The following is a 14,339-nucleotide window of genomic DNA, read 5'->3' on the forward strand; positions in this document are numbered from 1 at the left end:
AAGTGTCTCACTCCACCTGGCCTCCTGCTGTGAATTTACTTGGTACATCCCGTCTTATCCCAGGACTCGAACATTATCAGAACTGGCAGCCCAGCAAGTGGCTCTGTGGCAGGTGCTGGCTGAGGCCACGCCCGGTAATTGATGAGCCATTCAGGGCCCTGCACCTGACCCAGGTTCTGACCCAGGGCTTGATTATCAATTAGTGTAAAATAGCAGCACTGCAAGGGAAGGGGCAGTGCCTGGGTGTGGGAGGGGCGGACCGGGGCTGGAGGAAGGTCTTCCCAGCGCGCTAGCTGGGTGCAGTTCTAACCTCCCATCTCCAGTGTCTGACCTGCCTTCAGAGGTGAGTTGCATGCTGCAGGGGATTGGTGAGTGCTCGTCTTGCTGGCAGGGTGGACCCCAGCCCTAGCATTTTGTGCTGAAGCTTGAGAAAGAAGAGTTGCCTGTATTCCCAGCTCTGAGGGTAGAGTGGAGAGGGGAATCGGTGATACTGACTCTTCCTTGTACACTTTCTAGAAAGCCTTGTCTTATTCTTAGGATGAAATCCTCCTCATCCATGAAATCCTGGTTAAATGGCCTCCCTGCCTTTAAGGTTTACTGACACGTGAGCCTGGGCTGCTGCCCATCTCTCTTTGCCCATCCTCATCACCCTGGGCTGGGAATGTGTGTCCTCCGTGCTTTCACCCTCCCCAGGGCCGAGGCAGCCCTGGGGTCCCAGTTAAAGGAGACTGCTGCATGTCTGGGTGAATTTGCTAAATTATTTAAACAAGTAACTAAGAATCATGAGGACCCCAAATTGTCAGTTGGGGGAAGATGACAAAGAAAGGACTTGGTTGAAGAAAAAGGCTCATGGCCCAACAATTTTAATTTAGGTTTAAATAGCCACAGATATGCAAAAACTGTCCCAAGTTCTGCAGTGACAAATCTTCCTCCCATTCCTCTTTCCTACTTGTCCATTTCTATTCCCAAGGGCAGTGCCCTTCCTAATTTCTTATGTGCATAAAAGCATATGCAAAGATAGGTTCTAATTTCCATCCTTTTACAGCGAATCTGTGCATTATGTGCATTGAATCCACCCCTCCCCCATTAACTGACCTTGGGATTTTCCATGTCCAGACGTAAGTGTCCTTGTTATTTTTAACAATTGTGTCATATTCCACTTCATGCATATACTGTGACTTATCTCACCAGTCCCTTCTTAGGGACTTTGGGTTTGTCATCTGCTATCATAACCAATGCTATGATGCTTCGGTTTAGACATGGATTTTATTTGAGGGCACCTTTAGGATAAATTCCTGAAAGTAAAAGTGCTGGGTCAGAGGGTAACTGCATTGTCACTGTGGTGGATATTGCCTTCCTTCCTCTGATGGGGAGGTAGAAAGCAGACTGCTGAGAACCAGACAGGGCAGAATTTCAACCTCTTCTCCGTGCTTTCTAGCTATTTGCTCACCTGCTCAGAGCTTCAGTGTTTAAAACCTATAAAATGTGGCCCACACAGTTGTGTGGATGAAATAGGACCAGCTATGTAAAGTATTTGTTTCAGGGCCAAAGACACAATGAGACCTCCAAGTGTCAAGAGGAGTGGAGTCTGGCCATATAGCTGCCCTCACATCTTCCCAAGGGCAGGCAGCCTGGGTGCCCCCGGGTGTCTGAGAGCCAAGGATTGAGACTGGTCTTCAAGGCATTGGTTCCAGTTGGAGGATCCCCTCTCCAGCCTTATGCATCGTCTTCTCCCTGAAGCTTCTAATATGTCCTGAGAATGGAACACTGGGTCTCCTCAGGGCCTTCTGGGGATAGCTATTGGGCAGCCTGAAGGAAGGCATTTGGTCTGCCTTACAGCCTCAAAGCTCTGGTCCCTGGCACAGTCTCCAGATAAACGCACTATCTGCCATGTATTGAGTGTTTGCCACTGGCCTGATATAATTATGAGTATTCTACATGCATGATTCCATTCAGTTCTCAGAATTATCCCCTAGGATGGGAAAGATTAAATCACCACCAGCCAACCTCTTCATCATTCTGCAGCCTCGCCCCATCCAAAGGGAATGTCTTGTTTGCAGGACCACTGAGTTCTTCCACGCTTTCCCCTCTGCAGGGTGCGTGGGGCAGGGTGGTGAGAGACACTGCGATGTGTGTGCAGTTTCCTGTTGCCCTCCTGTTTCTTTTTCTTTTTTTTCTTTTTTTTTTTAATAGCCATTCTAAGGGATTCCCTGGTGGCACAGTGGTTAAGAATCTGCCTGCCAAGGCAGGGGACACGGGCTCAAGCTCTGGTCTGGGAAGATCCCACATGCCACGGAGCAACTAAGCCCACATGCCACAACTACTGAAGCCCACGTGCCTAGAGCTGTGCTCTGCAACAAGAGAAGCCACCGCAGTGAGAAGCCCATGCACCGCAACGAAGAGTAGCCCCCGCTCGCCACAACTAGAGAAAGCCCACGCGCAGCAACGAAGACCCAACGCAGCCAAAAATAAATAAATAAATTTATTTTTTTAAAAGTTAGCCATTCTTCTTTTTTTTTTTTTATCCCAGTTATAATCTTTTATCTTTTTTTTTTTAAAGCGACTACAACTCTTTTTTTTTTTTTTTTAATTTTTATTTATTTATTTATTTTTATATTTCTGGCTGTGTTGGGTCTTCGTTTCTGTGCGAGGGCTTTCTCCAGTTGCAGCAAGTGGGGGCCACTCTTCATCGCGGTGCGCGGGCCTCTCACTATCGTGGCCTCTCCTGTTGCGGAGCACAGGCTCCAGACGTGCAGGCTCAGTAATTGTGGCTCACGGGCCTAGTTGCTCTGCGGCATGTGGGATCTTCCCAGACCAGGGCTCGAACCCGTGTCTCCTGCATTGGCAGGCAGATTCTCAACCACTGCGCCACCAGGGAAGCCCCATTCTTCTTTTTTTAAAAAATATTTATTTATTTGGTTGCATGGGGTCTTAGTTGCAGCAGGCAGGCTCCTTAGTTGCGGCACGTGGTCTCCTTAGTTGTGGCATGTGAACTCTTAGTTGTGGCATGCATGTGGGATCTAGTTCCCTGACCAGGGATCAAACCCGGGCCCCCTGCATTGGGAGCTTGGAGTCTTAGCCACTGCACCACCAGGGAAGTCCCACCTCTTGTTTATTTTACCCGGGGCGGGGGTTGGGGGTGAGCCCTCATTTGAAAAGTATACGGTCAGATTAAAGGGTGAATTTGATTTTAGAGGATGGGAAATGCAGCCTGTGTGTCTAGAAGGAAAAACATAACTTACCTGGTACTAACATCTCAAAACGTGTGTGCGAAATTTTACCGTCAACACCATTGCTGCCAACATGTAGTATCAAAAGTTAGTTGGTGACCAATCTTTTGAATCCTCTCCCCCAGAGGAGCATTCTCTGAGTCTTCTCAGTAGACCCGGAACATTGCGTCTGCATGTCAGCATCTGTTCTCTCTCTTGCTACAGGGGATCGGGACGAATTGGGAACCCACGATCTGGGTGACGGGCTCATTCCTCTAAGCCCTGGAACCTGGTAGCTCAGGCACTTCATCGATCGAAGACCATGAGTGAAGAGAAGGAAGAGGCCTCATTCAGTATACTCACAATTTATGATGAACCAGAGAAGAGGGGGAACGTGCCCGAGAGCCCTGGCATTTCCTCCCAGGACGAGCACCATGCACAGTCCCAGCTGGGCGAAGCGTGTGGTCCCCCCCAGCAGCCCCCAGGCTCCCCGAGGCAGCATGACCTGGCTTATCAGGAGATGATAAGTCCACAGCAGTGGGCCCCCCAGGCCCTGGACAGGTCTGAGCTGCAGGCCCCTCAGCTCTCCGAGGCAGAATCAGAAGAAGCAGAGCCTGGCCTCAGGTAGGTCTCACCTGAACAAGACTGGGGTGGGGAGCGAACTGTCTCCGGGAGAGGGATCCTGACACGGAGCTCTCCATCCATCTCATGCCCTGTCTCCTCCCTCTCTCCTCTGTGTGTCACAGCTCCCCACCAGGATCCGAGTTCGGTAAGTCCCAGCTGGGACGGTGCGGGCAGGCAGGGTGTAGCCCGTGGCTGGGCATTGGAATGGGAGACCTGGAACGAGCCCCTGGGTGGAGAGAGAAGTCTTCTCCCTGGATCCCGTGATGCTGTTGCTGCCAGACCTCCTCTCTCTGAGTGGTTGGCCGCTGGTGTCTCCCTGCAGGTCAGCCTTGTCCTTCACCTCGTCCCAGTGAAGAAGTCTGGTCATTGCTCAGGGCAATTGTAAGTGTCTTTTTTTTTTTTTTAAACGTGGCATCTTTCCCTTCCTGTTACCCCTGGAACAAGAAGCTAGTAGGAAGAAGGTGAGGGCATGCGGTGTGTCCACATCCTCACTCTCTCTCCCACAGGTGGTGGGTGCACTGGGCTTCCTGCTTCTTTGGACCCAAGCTGCCCTCCTCCCATCACCAGTGTGTAGGGCCTCAGCTGACAAGGTCACTTTTAGAGCTACATCCTAGGAGACTCTGAGCCAGGCTCTGCTCTCGTTGCTTGTACTCAGAAGTGTCTCAAAATGTGGGCTGTTTACCAGGGAGGCCATCCTGGGCTAGTGCAGAAGGATGTCAGTGGTCTGGGGACCCCAGCTGAGGACACAGTCCTGCCTGAGGGTCAGAGAGGAGCTTTGGATGCAGGGTCAGGAGTTGAGTCAGAGGACAGGGAAGCCTGTCCCCCATGGATGAGGGCAGGTCAAGGCTGTGACCCTTTCATGGGCACCCCAGCCTCCTGTTCCAGATGAAGTGGTGGTCAGGCAAATGACCCCACGTAAGTCCTGGAAGGTTGGCAAACTCCGCCACGGAAAGAAAGTCTACTCCCTGGCCATCAGCAGCTCTACTCACCACGTGTACACGTGCGGCCATGGCTACATCAGGGTGTGGGATGAGAGTGCCCTGCATGCCTGGGACCACGCCCCCCAGGCCCAGCTGAACTTACAGGTGAGGGGTCGTCCAGAAGGCTCCGGGAGCCTACATGTGACCTGTGTCCTCATGCTTGGAGCCCATGCTTCCAGGAGATGATTTGAGAATGTCACCCATTCCTACAGGACCGTCAGAACTGTGTCCTCACCTGCAAGCTGTCCCCCGATGAGCGAAGCCTGATCACGGGGGGTCTGTCCCAGACCCTGACTCTCTGGGACCTGGCGCCCACCCCCCGCGTCAGGGCACAGCTGGCCTCCACAGGCCCCATGTGCTATTCCCTGGCTGTCTCCTCCAATGCCCAGATCTGCTTGGCTTGTTTCAAAGGATTTGTTGAGATTTGGGATTTGCAGAACCAAATCTTGATCAGGTATGACCTGGGGGAGGGCTGGATGGTGAGGCCTTGGGGAAGCCTGGGCCCCTTTTCCGACCTCACTCTCTCCTCTGCAGTAGGACTAGGTGAGTTGGTGTGGAGAACGCATTTGGGCTACGTATCTAGGGGCTTCCTGGGCCCGAAACTTCTGAGGGTCCCACCAGTGCACGAACCTCTGGGTTGTTTTCCCACCAGGAAGCACGAAGTCCCCATATACGGGTCCCGATGTGTGGACATCGTGGGCAATAAGTTCTGGACGGGAGGTGAAGACACCAGACTGTATTCCTGGGACCTGAGGAGCTACCAGAGGCTGCAGCAACACGATTTACAGCATGAGGTGCCCGGACGGCTACGGCTGCGCTGAGTGCAGTCCCCCTGGGGACTGGGAGTTGCGGGCGCCCGCAGGAGCAGCGCCCGAGTTTGAAGAGGTGGGCGCGAATGATGGCGCTGGCAGCTTTGAGCACTGACCCCAAACCTCCTTCCAAACAGATCCTCAGCATTACCCACGACCCCAGTGAGGAGTGGTTGTTAGTGGGCCTGAGAATGAGTGACATCGTAATCCTGCACACACACCGAAGGGAGAAGTTTAAGGCTGTCCTGCAGAAATATGTCTACCACCACAATCTCAAGTTTGCCTCCTGTGGTGAGTGAGCAGGCAGGGGACACCTCTGGGTGCCCTGTCACCTGACAAGGCATCTACTCACCTGTAGAGTCTGGGCCCAGCCTTATTTCAGACTCTTAATTCCCCCCTCTCCAGCCCCAGCACTGGCCAGGCCAAGGTCCAGGGCCACCTTCCCACTGCCCTCGCCTCTGCTTCCTCCTGTCACCGGTGTTTCTCCCCTGCCAGCCTGGCTACCTTTCCTCCCTTCTTTTTCTGCTCACCCCCTCTCCTTTTCTGGCTCTGTCTGTAATGGTAGCTTCCTCTATGGAACCACAGCCGAAAGACACCGGCAGACAGAAGATGCTTGAAGCCCCATGTGGCTGTCCAGTTGTTCAGTGCCCCTCACCACAATCCCGGGAGTGGCAGGAGGGAGCAGGCAGATGAGGGAATGGTTTGGGTCATGTCTCTGAGTTGTATAGATGGGGAAACTGAGGCAGAGAAGGAGTGATCCTTTCCCTGGTCTAGTCAGGAGCAGAGCTGGGACTGGAGGGCAGGCTTGGCCTCTGGCCCCTCCATCTGTCTTTCCTTCGCCAGGGAGCTATTTTGTGGCCACACTGGATGAGTCGATCCACTGCTTAGCTGCACCTTCTCTACAAAGATTGTTTCAGGTACTGGATGGAGGCGTGCGCAAACCCAGGCAGCTGGAGCTTACAGCCCCAGATCCCAGTTGGTCGGGCCCCAGAAATAGTGCTGGAAAGTACCTCTGAGATGGCAAACAGGGCCATTGAGTACATCGAGGGAACAAGGACTCAAGGTCCTGGGAACTCCTGGGCTACACTTTGAGCCCTGAACCTGGCCCGGTCTCCAGACTGAGCCTCAGGTCTACATGGAGCCCTGAAACAGACGTGCGTGAAGTGTGCATCTCCGGCCCCAGTCTGGCCCCTGCATATCATTCCTCTGTGGCCTCTCTTTCCCTCCAGGTAGAGGAGTCTACAGACATCCTATGTTGTGATGTGTCTTCCGACAACCAGTACCTGGTCACGGGCTCCAGGAACAGTGCCACTGTTTACCAGCTCTTGTATTGAAGGTTGCAAGCCATGGTCCTGCTGGCCAAGACCCAAAGAAGACCAGCGTGCTCGGAGGGTGACCTCGGGGTGCTGGGCAACTCTAACGCCTCCCACAGCCCCACCTTCTCCTCCTTGGCCGGTCATCTGTCCATTCTCCTCCCGCCCAGCACACACCTGGCCTGTCCTCCAGGTTTTCATTATGTAACTTAGGGATTTTTCCTTTGTTGTTTTTCTACCACTGATTTCTGGATTTTGTAATTAATAAAATGGAAAAGCAAAAACCAAAATGGCTTGGATACCCGGTCAGTTCTTTCAAACAACAAACTCGTCGTGATGGATTGCTTATGCCCCCTTTCAGCAAATTCCAGGTTGGGGAAGGAATTTTAGACCAGACTTAGTTTCGTTTATAACTTTTCTGGAATTCTTGGACTCTTAAGAAAGCTTAAGAAGCAATGTATGTCCATGTACAAACTTTCAGATTGTATCAGGGTGTTGGTAGACCAACAACACTCAACTCTTGACGCAGGTTAAGACTCCAGTCGCTGGTCTAACCATATCCCAGGAAGAGCTGTCCTTTTAACTACCTACTTCGTGAAACCTCACTTTATCTGAGGCTTTCAAAGTCCCGATCCTAATTCTGGCATTTTGTGCTGGTCAAAAGCTGCCTGTCTCTGTTTCAGGGCAACTTCCTCATGTTGGTGGGTGTGATATTTTGTCTGGCCTTTGCCAGGCTGAAAAAGCCCCAGCTCCCTGAATCAAGCAATATAGGCCTGCTTTCTAGTCTTTTCCATCCTCCTGCCTCTTTGTTTGGTGTTGGCATGGCTGAGACAGCTAGCTGTCCACTAACGTTTGTAGCTTAGAGTTCACCGGAAGAGGCACAAAGCCAGGGACAAAATGTACCATCTTTTGCATTGAGATATTATTGGGTCCTAGTTCTTGCTGATGGATCATGAATGAAGAATGTGTCTCCTTTCCGGGCCAATGCTAAAGGAGTGGGGTGTCCCCTCCAGGCTCTCTGTCCCCTTCGACCAGCTCCAGGCAAGCGATGTGAAGGCCCGAGGGGATTGCAAAACAATGAGATGGAAGCATCCTGTGTCCACAAATCAAACAAGGAGAAAAGCTTCCCTCTTTGGGTTATTTCATGGGAGAGAAACTTGTATTCGAATTGTTATACATGTTGGAGCCTATTTGTTACTATAGCCCTGGAAATAGCAAACTTTTACTTAAAGGGCCAGATAGTAAATATTTTAGGCTTTGCCCTGTGGTTTTTGTCCCAATTACTCAACTCTGCTGCTGTAGCATGAAAGCTGCTATAGGCAACAGATAAGTGAATGCAACTGTGTGCCAATAAAACTTTATTTATGAAAACAAGCAGTGGGCCAGAGTTGGTCTGCTGACTGTAGTTTGCTGACTCCTGTAGCCAGCGTGCCTCTAAATAATATATTTATTTAGCATCCATTGAAAAATATAATACAGACGGTAGAGTCCAACAGTAGGTCTATCCTACTGGGCTATAGTAACAAATAGACTCCCAGTGTCTCTATAACCAGTGTCCATAGATGGATGAATGGATAAACAAAATGTGATATTGTTATGTATATAAAATATATATAATGGAATATTATTCAGCCTTTGAAAGGAAGGAAATTCTGACACTTGCTACAACATGGATGAAACTTGAAGACATGCTAAGTGAAATAAGTCAGACACAAAAGGACAATACTGTATGGTTCCACTCATATGAGGTACTTAAGAGAGGTCATACACAGAGACAGGCAGTAGAATGGTGGTTACAAGGAGCTGAGGGGAGGGGGAAATGGAAGATTATTGTTTAATGGGTACAGAGTTTTGGTTTTGCAAGATGAACAAAGTTCTGTAGATGGATGGTGGTGATGGTTGCACAACAGTGTGGATGTGCTTAATGTCACTGACCTGTATACTTTAAAATGGTTAAGATGATAAATTTTATGTTATGTGTATTTTACACACTTTTTTTTTAAATGTAGGGAATTATAAAGATCAAATTCACAATGGCGGTAAACTATGGAGACAGAGGTAGAGAAATTGGATCATAAAAGGATAAAAAGGGAGCTTCAACTCTATCTGCAATGTTTATTTCTTCAAAAATAAGGTTTGTCAAAAATGAGTGCTTCGAAAGAAACCATCAACAAAGTGAAAAGACAGCCCACAGAATAGTAGAAAACATTTGCAAAAATATTTCTGGTAAGGGATTTATATCCAAAAGGTGTAAAGAAGTCTTACAACTCAACAATAAAAGACAAGTAAACCAATTTTTAAAAGGGCAGAGGATTTGAATAGACATTTCTATAAAGAAGGTATACAAATGGCAATAAGCACAGGAAAGGATGTTCAACATCATGAGGGAAATGTAAACCAAACCCTCAGTGAGATGTCACTTCACATGTGCTAGGATGGCTAGAATAAAAAGGACAGACAATAATAAGTGTTGGTGAGGATATGGAGAAATTGGAACCCCCATACCTTGCTGGTGGGATTGTAAAACACATCGCAGCCACTTTGAAAAACAGTTTAGTAGCTTTTCAAAGTGCTAAACATAGAGTTACCATATGACCCAGCAATTCGATTCCTAGATATATACCCAAGAGAATTGAAAACAAATGTAAGTTGGGAGGGTAATAATTGGAAAAGATAAAGTAAAAGGACTGTAAATTTTTTTTTCTGGAAAGAAGGTAAAACTCCAAATTAATAGTAGTCTTGATAAATCAAGGAGTAGTGTTGTAATTTCAAGATTAATTACTAAAAGAATATGAAACAAGGGTACAGCTTCCAAACTAATAGAGGAAAAATACTGGAATAATAGAATATAATAATATATAATAATATAAGTTTAATAAATTTTATTATTTATATTTATAATTGACATACTTTTATTATTAACTCATTATTAATAGTATATTGTTTAATTTGATATTAATCTAGTATAAATAAAATTATGTAATAATAATAACAAAGAAACACAAAACCTGACCAAATACTGAGCCATAAATTTCAGAGTATTTAATTCTTATAGAATATATTCTACGACCATAATGCAATTAAGATAGAAATAAATAATAAAAAGAAAACTAAAATTTCCCTATTTTAGAAATTAAGAAATATATTTCTAAATAATTAGTAGAGGCTAAATCACAAAGTAACTGGAAGCTATTGTAAACTGAATAATCAAAAACTGAAGGATTCAGCTAAAGCTATAGTTAGAGCTTGGCCATTCCCGGCTCATTAATGTCGCCCCACTTAGCTTTCCGGGGCCACGTAGGGGACCGGCACTGACAGCCGGTCTTGAAAGCTGGGTCTGGACTGGAGCGAGAATACAGTCTCCGGAGACAGCCGAAAAAGAACGCGGAGACACGGCCTTGCTTCGAGTAGAGGAAGTTGGGGAAAAAGGAGATCGGAAGTGACCTCGGAGACCGAGATTTTTCACGGATGTTGCGAGAGGAATTGAACCACTCAGCAGCGCAGTGTCCATTTCCTCGCAGTAGCGCCGACGCTGCACGTTTTCACGTTTACGGGTTTTTATCTTATTATTATGGTAGAGGGGACAATGATCGTCCCTCGTGGCCGTGGCTTGCGGTTGAATGGGCTCTGTGTGGACCTAAGCATTTACTTATGTTCTCTGGCAGCACATGGAATTCCCTTTACCTGCTGGGCCCCGCGGGGCCTCTGTAAACACCATCCCAGAATGCAGATTATTTTCTGTGAATGGCAGCAAAACGCCATGAGTTCTCTGAAGCTCGAACTCAAGACCTTCAGATTATGAGACTGACGCGCTGCCCACAGCACCAAGAAGGCAAATATAGAAAAAGTCTTCCTTATCAATAAAGGGAAAGTGCCTGCAGCCCCTTCCTCTGGCCAAGCCGCCTCCCAAGTGTCAGTGTCTCCCGGCAGAGATCCGGCAGGTCCCCGGACACGTGGGGAAGGAGGATCGCTCTTCGGCGAGAGGCGCCGGCTTGCGGTGGGAGGGTGGCCCGCGCCTGCCGGGAGCGCAGCGGGTCCCGGGGAGGACGTGGGCTCGTGCAGCAGCTCGCGCCGGGGGACGGGGTTGGGAAGGGGCGCGGCCGGTGGGGTTCGGCTGGGTGAACAGGAGGAGGCGGGGCAGAACACGCTAGGGCCAGGCGGGGGCGCAGGCGCCGAGGGAACCCGGAAGGCACGCGCCTGCCTCTGGCGCGAGGCAGGGCGGCGGGGACGCGAAGCGCACGGAGGAGGCGGTGCGAGCGGCTGTCCGAGCCGAGGGCGTCCGCCCAGACGGCCACCGTCGCTTGAGCGCGCGGTGCGTGAGCTCAGGCTCGTATTGCTGACAAACGGCGGGTGGACGAAGGCTGGAGGGGGCGACACCGGCTGCAGGTGGGCATCGAGGGTGCCCCTGAAGGGTGGGAAAGGCCCTGGGGCGCGGGCAGGCGGGGACAGGAGGAGGAGGAGGAGAGAGGAGAGAGGGGCTCAGAGCAGTTTGGGGCGTGAACTCTCCAGGCCCTGGTCCGGGATTGGGGGTAGAGGTGAGGTAGGAGAAGGGAGAGAAGATTACAGAAGACTCTTGGATGTGCATTCAGTTGGAAAACGGAGGGAGAAACTATGGTTGCCTTAGACTTGCCATCTTAGTCGTTTATTAAGCCTTGTGGTTCTGTTTGTTTCCTTATTACATATAGGGCATCGCATTTTGAAGGGCAGAAGAGTAACAGCATTCCCTCAGAGCAAGGTTTTAAATCTTGTCATAAGAATGCAGGGTGGATGGATGAATGGATGAATGGACAGATGAGCAGAACATATAACCATCTCTAAGAAAGCATTCCTTCCTTACTTCTTCAGGGGAATTTCTGTTGCTGATGCCCGGAAGGGATGACTACAAACGAATCTGTACCCCCTCCCATGTGTCCAACGATTATTATGGGGTAGGATTACTACCTTGGACTGGGCAGCTTATTCTTTTTGTTGAATTCTTGTGGAATTCTTGTTTTCACCGGAGAAACAATGTATTTTCATATTTGGTGGGTCTAGCCCCTTTCCCCCACTTGCCCCTTTCAGGGGTTTGGTGCTCAGTTGGACACAGGTTTCAGGTCATCTCTTGGACAGCTGTTCACACTGATTCCCCCTTCCTGCTCTGATTTCCTAGGACACAGTGATAGTATTGCATCCTGTGGTCAATTGTTCCCTATATGTCAGTTCTGTCTCCTCCCTTGACTGAGCGCTCTGTGACCCACAGACGGGATCTGAGCCACCCCTGGAAACACCATTTTCAGAAGCATGCTCGGGGAGGTTCTGGACCCCACCCCCAAGCCACTCTCTGCTGACACCTCCTGCCTAGACTCAGTGCTGGAGGGGGTTTGTGCAGTGAGCAAAGAGCACCGCACAGAGTCAGGGCTTGGCATCTCTTCTCTCTCAGCCACTACCCAGCCTTGACCTTGTGGCTTCCCCTCCCGGTCATCCTGGGGTGGTACAAATTGTGCCCCGAGAACTGGAGGAAGAAACTGGCTGCAGGAGAGGCAGCTCCCCCAGAGGGACAGGTTCTCAGGGGCTGTGAGAGCTGTGTAGGCAGAGCTCCCTCCTACCACCCCCGCCACCTTGAGAAGCTGCAGAGCAAAGGACACGGTTTGTTCCAGGAATCTCTCTAAACACACTTTTCAAGGTGTCCCTGCACCCAGTCTTGAGTGACTCCTCACTGCCTTTGGGAAATATTCGGCCGATAAGGCTATACCCCTTAGCCTCTCAGCTGGATGAGTCAGGCCATGCGCTGACCTGCAGACCCACCCAGAGCCTTCCTGCCTCCCAGCCTCTGCTCCTGCCTTCCTGCCACCTACCCACGCCTCCTAATCCGATGTCAGTCACCCCCAAAGTCCCTCCGGCCTGGGCTCCTCTTGCACAGCTGCCCAGAACTAGCAGAGAATGTTTCCCTCTCCATCACTTCCTTGCACCTCTACTCTTCCCCTGAGATGATTTCTTTTTCTTTGGGGCAAAGGTTGGTTTGGAATTTTCTGGATCCTCTGCAGCAGGTACACAAGAACTAGTTTTAGCTTATTGATTGATTACCATAGAGATTTCTCTGTAGACAGGCCTACAAAGGACTGGAAGATCTGAGGGTTCAGGGTTGGGGTTGAGTGACTGCAGGAAATGTGATCAAGGCCAGGTGGGGGAGGACCTGTGGAAGAGGCAGGTGCAGCAGGGGAGGGGGCTTTGTAAGGAGTCGGACATTGGTGGCTGGGCAGTGAGGAGCTGACGGGAAGGGCAGGCACCAGGGAACGTGAGGGGAGGCCCTGGCCCTGTTTTCCCTCTTTCCCCGGGAATTTTGTACCATCATCTTCATTACTGAAATCCTTTCCTCTTCACACTTAACTCAGATGTGATGCCCATGAGTCCCTCCCTCCATTCTTTAGTTGGCGTTTGGTCCTCCCCTGCCTCCCCGTCCCATTCCAGCTCTCTGCTCACCACAGATTGTGTCAGAGACACCCAACACATTATAACCTCCGTGGGGATAGGCAGGGTCATCTTCTCAGATTCTGTCCCCACGCACCCATCCCAGTGCCTCATACATGAAAAGCCATCTCCATCTAGGTGTTTCTTGAGCCAGTGATTTCAAGGATGCAGTGAGAGGAAAAACTGCTTTGTGTATGCTAGACCCCTGATATGACTTCATCAACAGAGTCCTGGGGGGTTCTGCAGAGGGGCACTAGTAAAGAAGGAGAAACCCTCAGGGAGGTACAGGGTCAGGAAATCCATCATGCAGAGTGAAGCTGCCCAGGGTCTCAGGACAGGGACACCTGCAGTTTTCCAGTCTTTCCTCCAGGGGGCAGCCTTGCCTTGCCTCTAAACTCCCGAATGCCTTGCAGGTGGGTGCAAAGACTCCTGCTTAGCGGACCTGGACTCTCTTCTCAGCTTTGACACTGACTGGCTGTGTGATCTTGAGAAAGCCTTTTCCTTTTCTGGATTTGTTTCTCCTTTATGGAACGACAGGGTCAATCCCTTCCCGCCCATTCTAGGATCCAGCATCACGTAACTTCACCTTGGGCTATGGCCATGCAGTGTAGAGAGTGGGACTTCGTGCTGCGCTTTCTACCTCTCATAATGTCCTTAGAATCCAAGGTCTTGGAAATAAATGTGCGTGGCCGCTGAGTGAGATGCCTCTGTTCACCCCAGGTCTGCCATGATTGGTTGTCTTAGCCTCTCTGTTCCCATAAAATGGTGATCATACCTGAATTTACCTCACTGGGCTGCTGGAAGATTGAAGGGAGATATAATTCTAGAGTTTGCAGAATACACCTAGCTTGGGAAGGCAGCTGTGGTGACAGTTACTCATCACTGATGGTTTGACCACTCTGAGCTGGAGGACTCCCCCGGTCTTGCTGAGCCTTCCCTATTCACTGCCTGGTGTGG

General features: G+C 50.0%; 1 protein-coding gene across 1 annotated transcript; it reads left to right on the plus strand.

Annotated features, from left to right (window-relative positions):
• Window positions 1-3,531: 3,531 nt before the first annotated feature.
• Window positions 3,532-6,956, plus strand: TLE7 (TLE family member 7). The gene is made up of 9 exons (XM_059903767.1): window positions 3,532-3,833; window positions 3,956-3,978; window positions 4,156-4,214; window positions 4,706-4,918; window positions 5,026-5,267; window positions 5,466-5,607; window positions 5,760-5,913; window positions 6,466-6,539; window positions 6,852-6,956. Exons 1-9 carry the CDS (start codon window positions 3,532-3,534, stop codon window positions 6,954-6,956), a joined length of 1,314 nt encoding a protein of 437 aa, XP_059759750.1.
• Window positions 6,957-14,339: the final 7,383 nt, after the last annotated feature.

This window comes from Balaenoptera ricei, chromosome 19 (assembly GCF_028023285.1).
Source record: "Balaenoptera ricei isolate mBalRic1 chromosome 19, mBalRic1.hap2, whole genome shotgun sequence".
Taxonomy (NCBI): Eukaryota; Metazoa; Chordata; class Mammalia; order Artiodactyla; family Balaenopteridae; genus Balaenoptera; species Balaenoptera ricei.

Excerpts from the sequence above, each read along its gene's own strand:
- TLE7 (XM_059903767.1), top strand. The coding sequence starts at position 3,532 with ATGAGTGAAGAGAAGGAAGAGGCCTCATTCAGTATACTCACAATTTAT. Across the intron at positions 5,268-5,465 it reads CAGAACCAAATCTTGATCAG|GAAGCACGAAGTCCCCATAT; the intron begins GTATGACCTGGG and ends TTTTCCCACCAG. Across the intron at positions 5,914-6,465 it reads TCTCAAGTTTGCCTCCTGTG|GGAGCTATTTTGTGGCCACA; the intron begins GTGAGTGAGCAG and ends TTCCTTCGCCAG.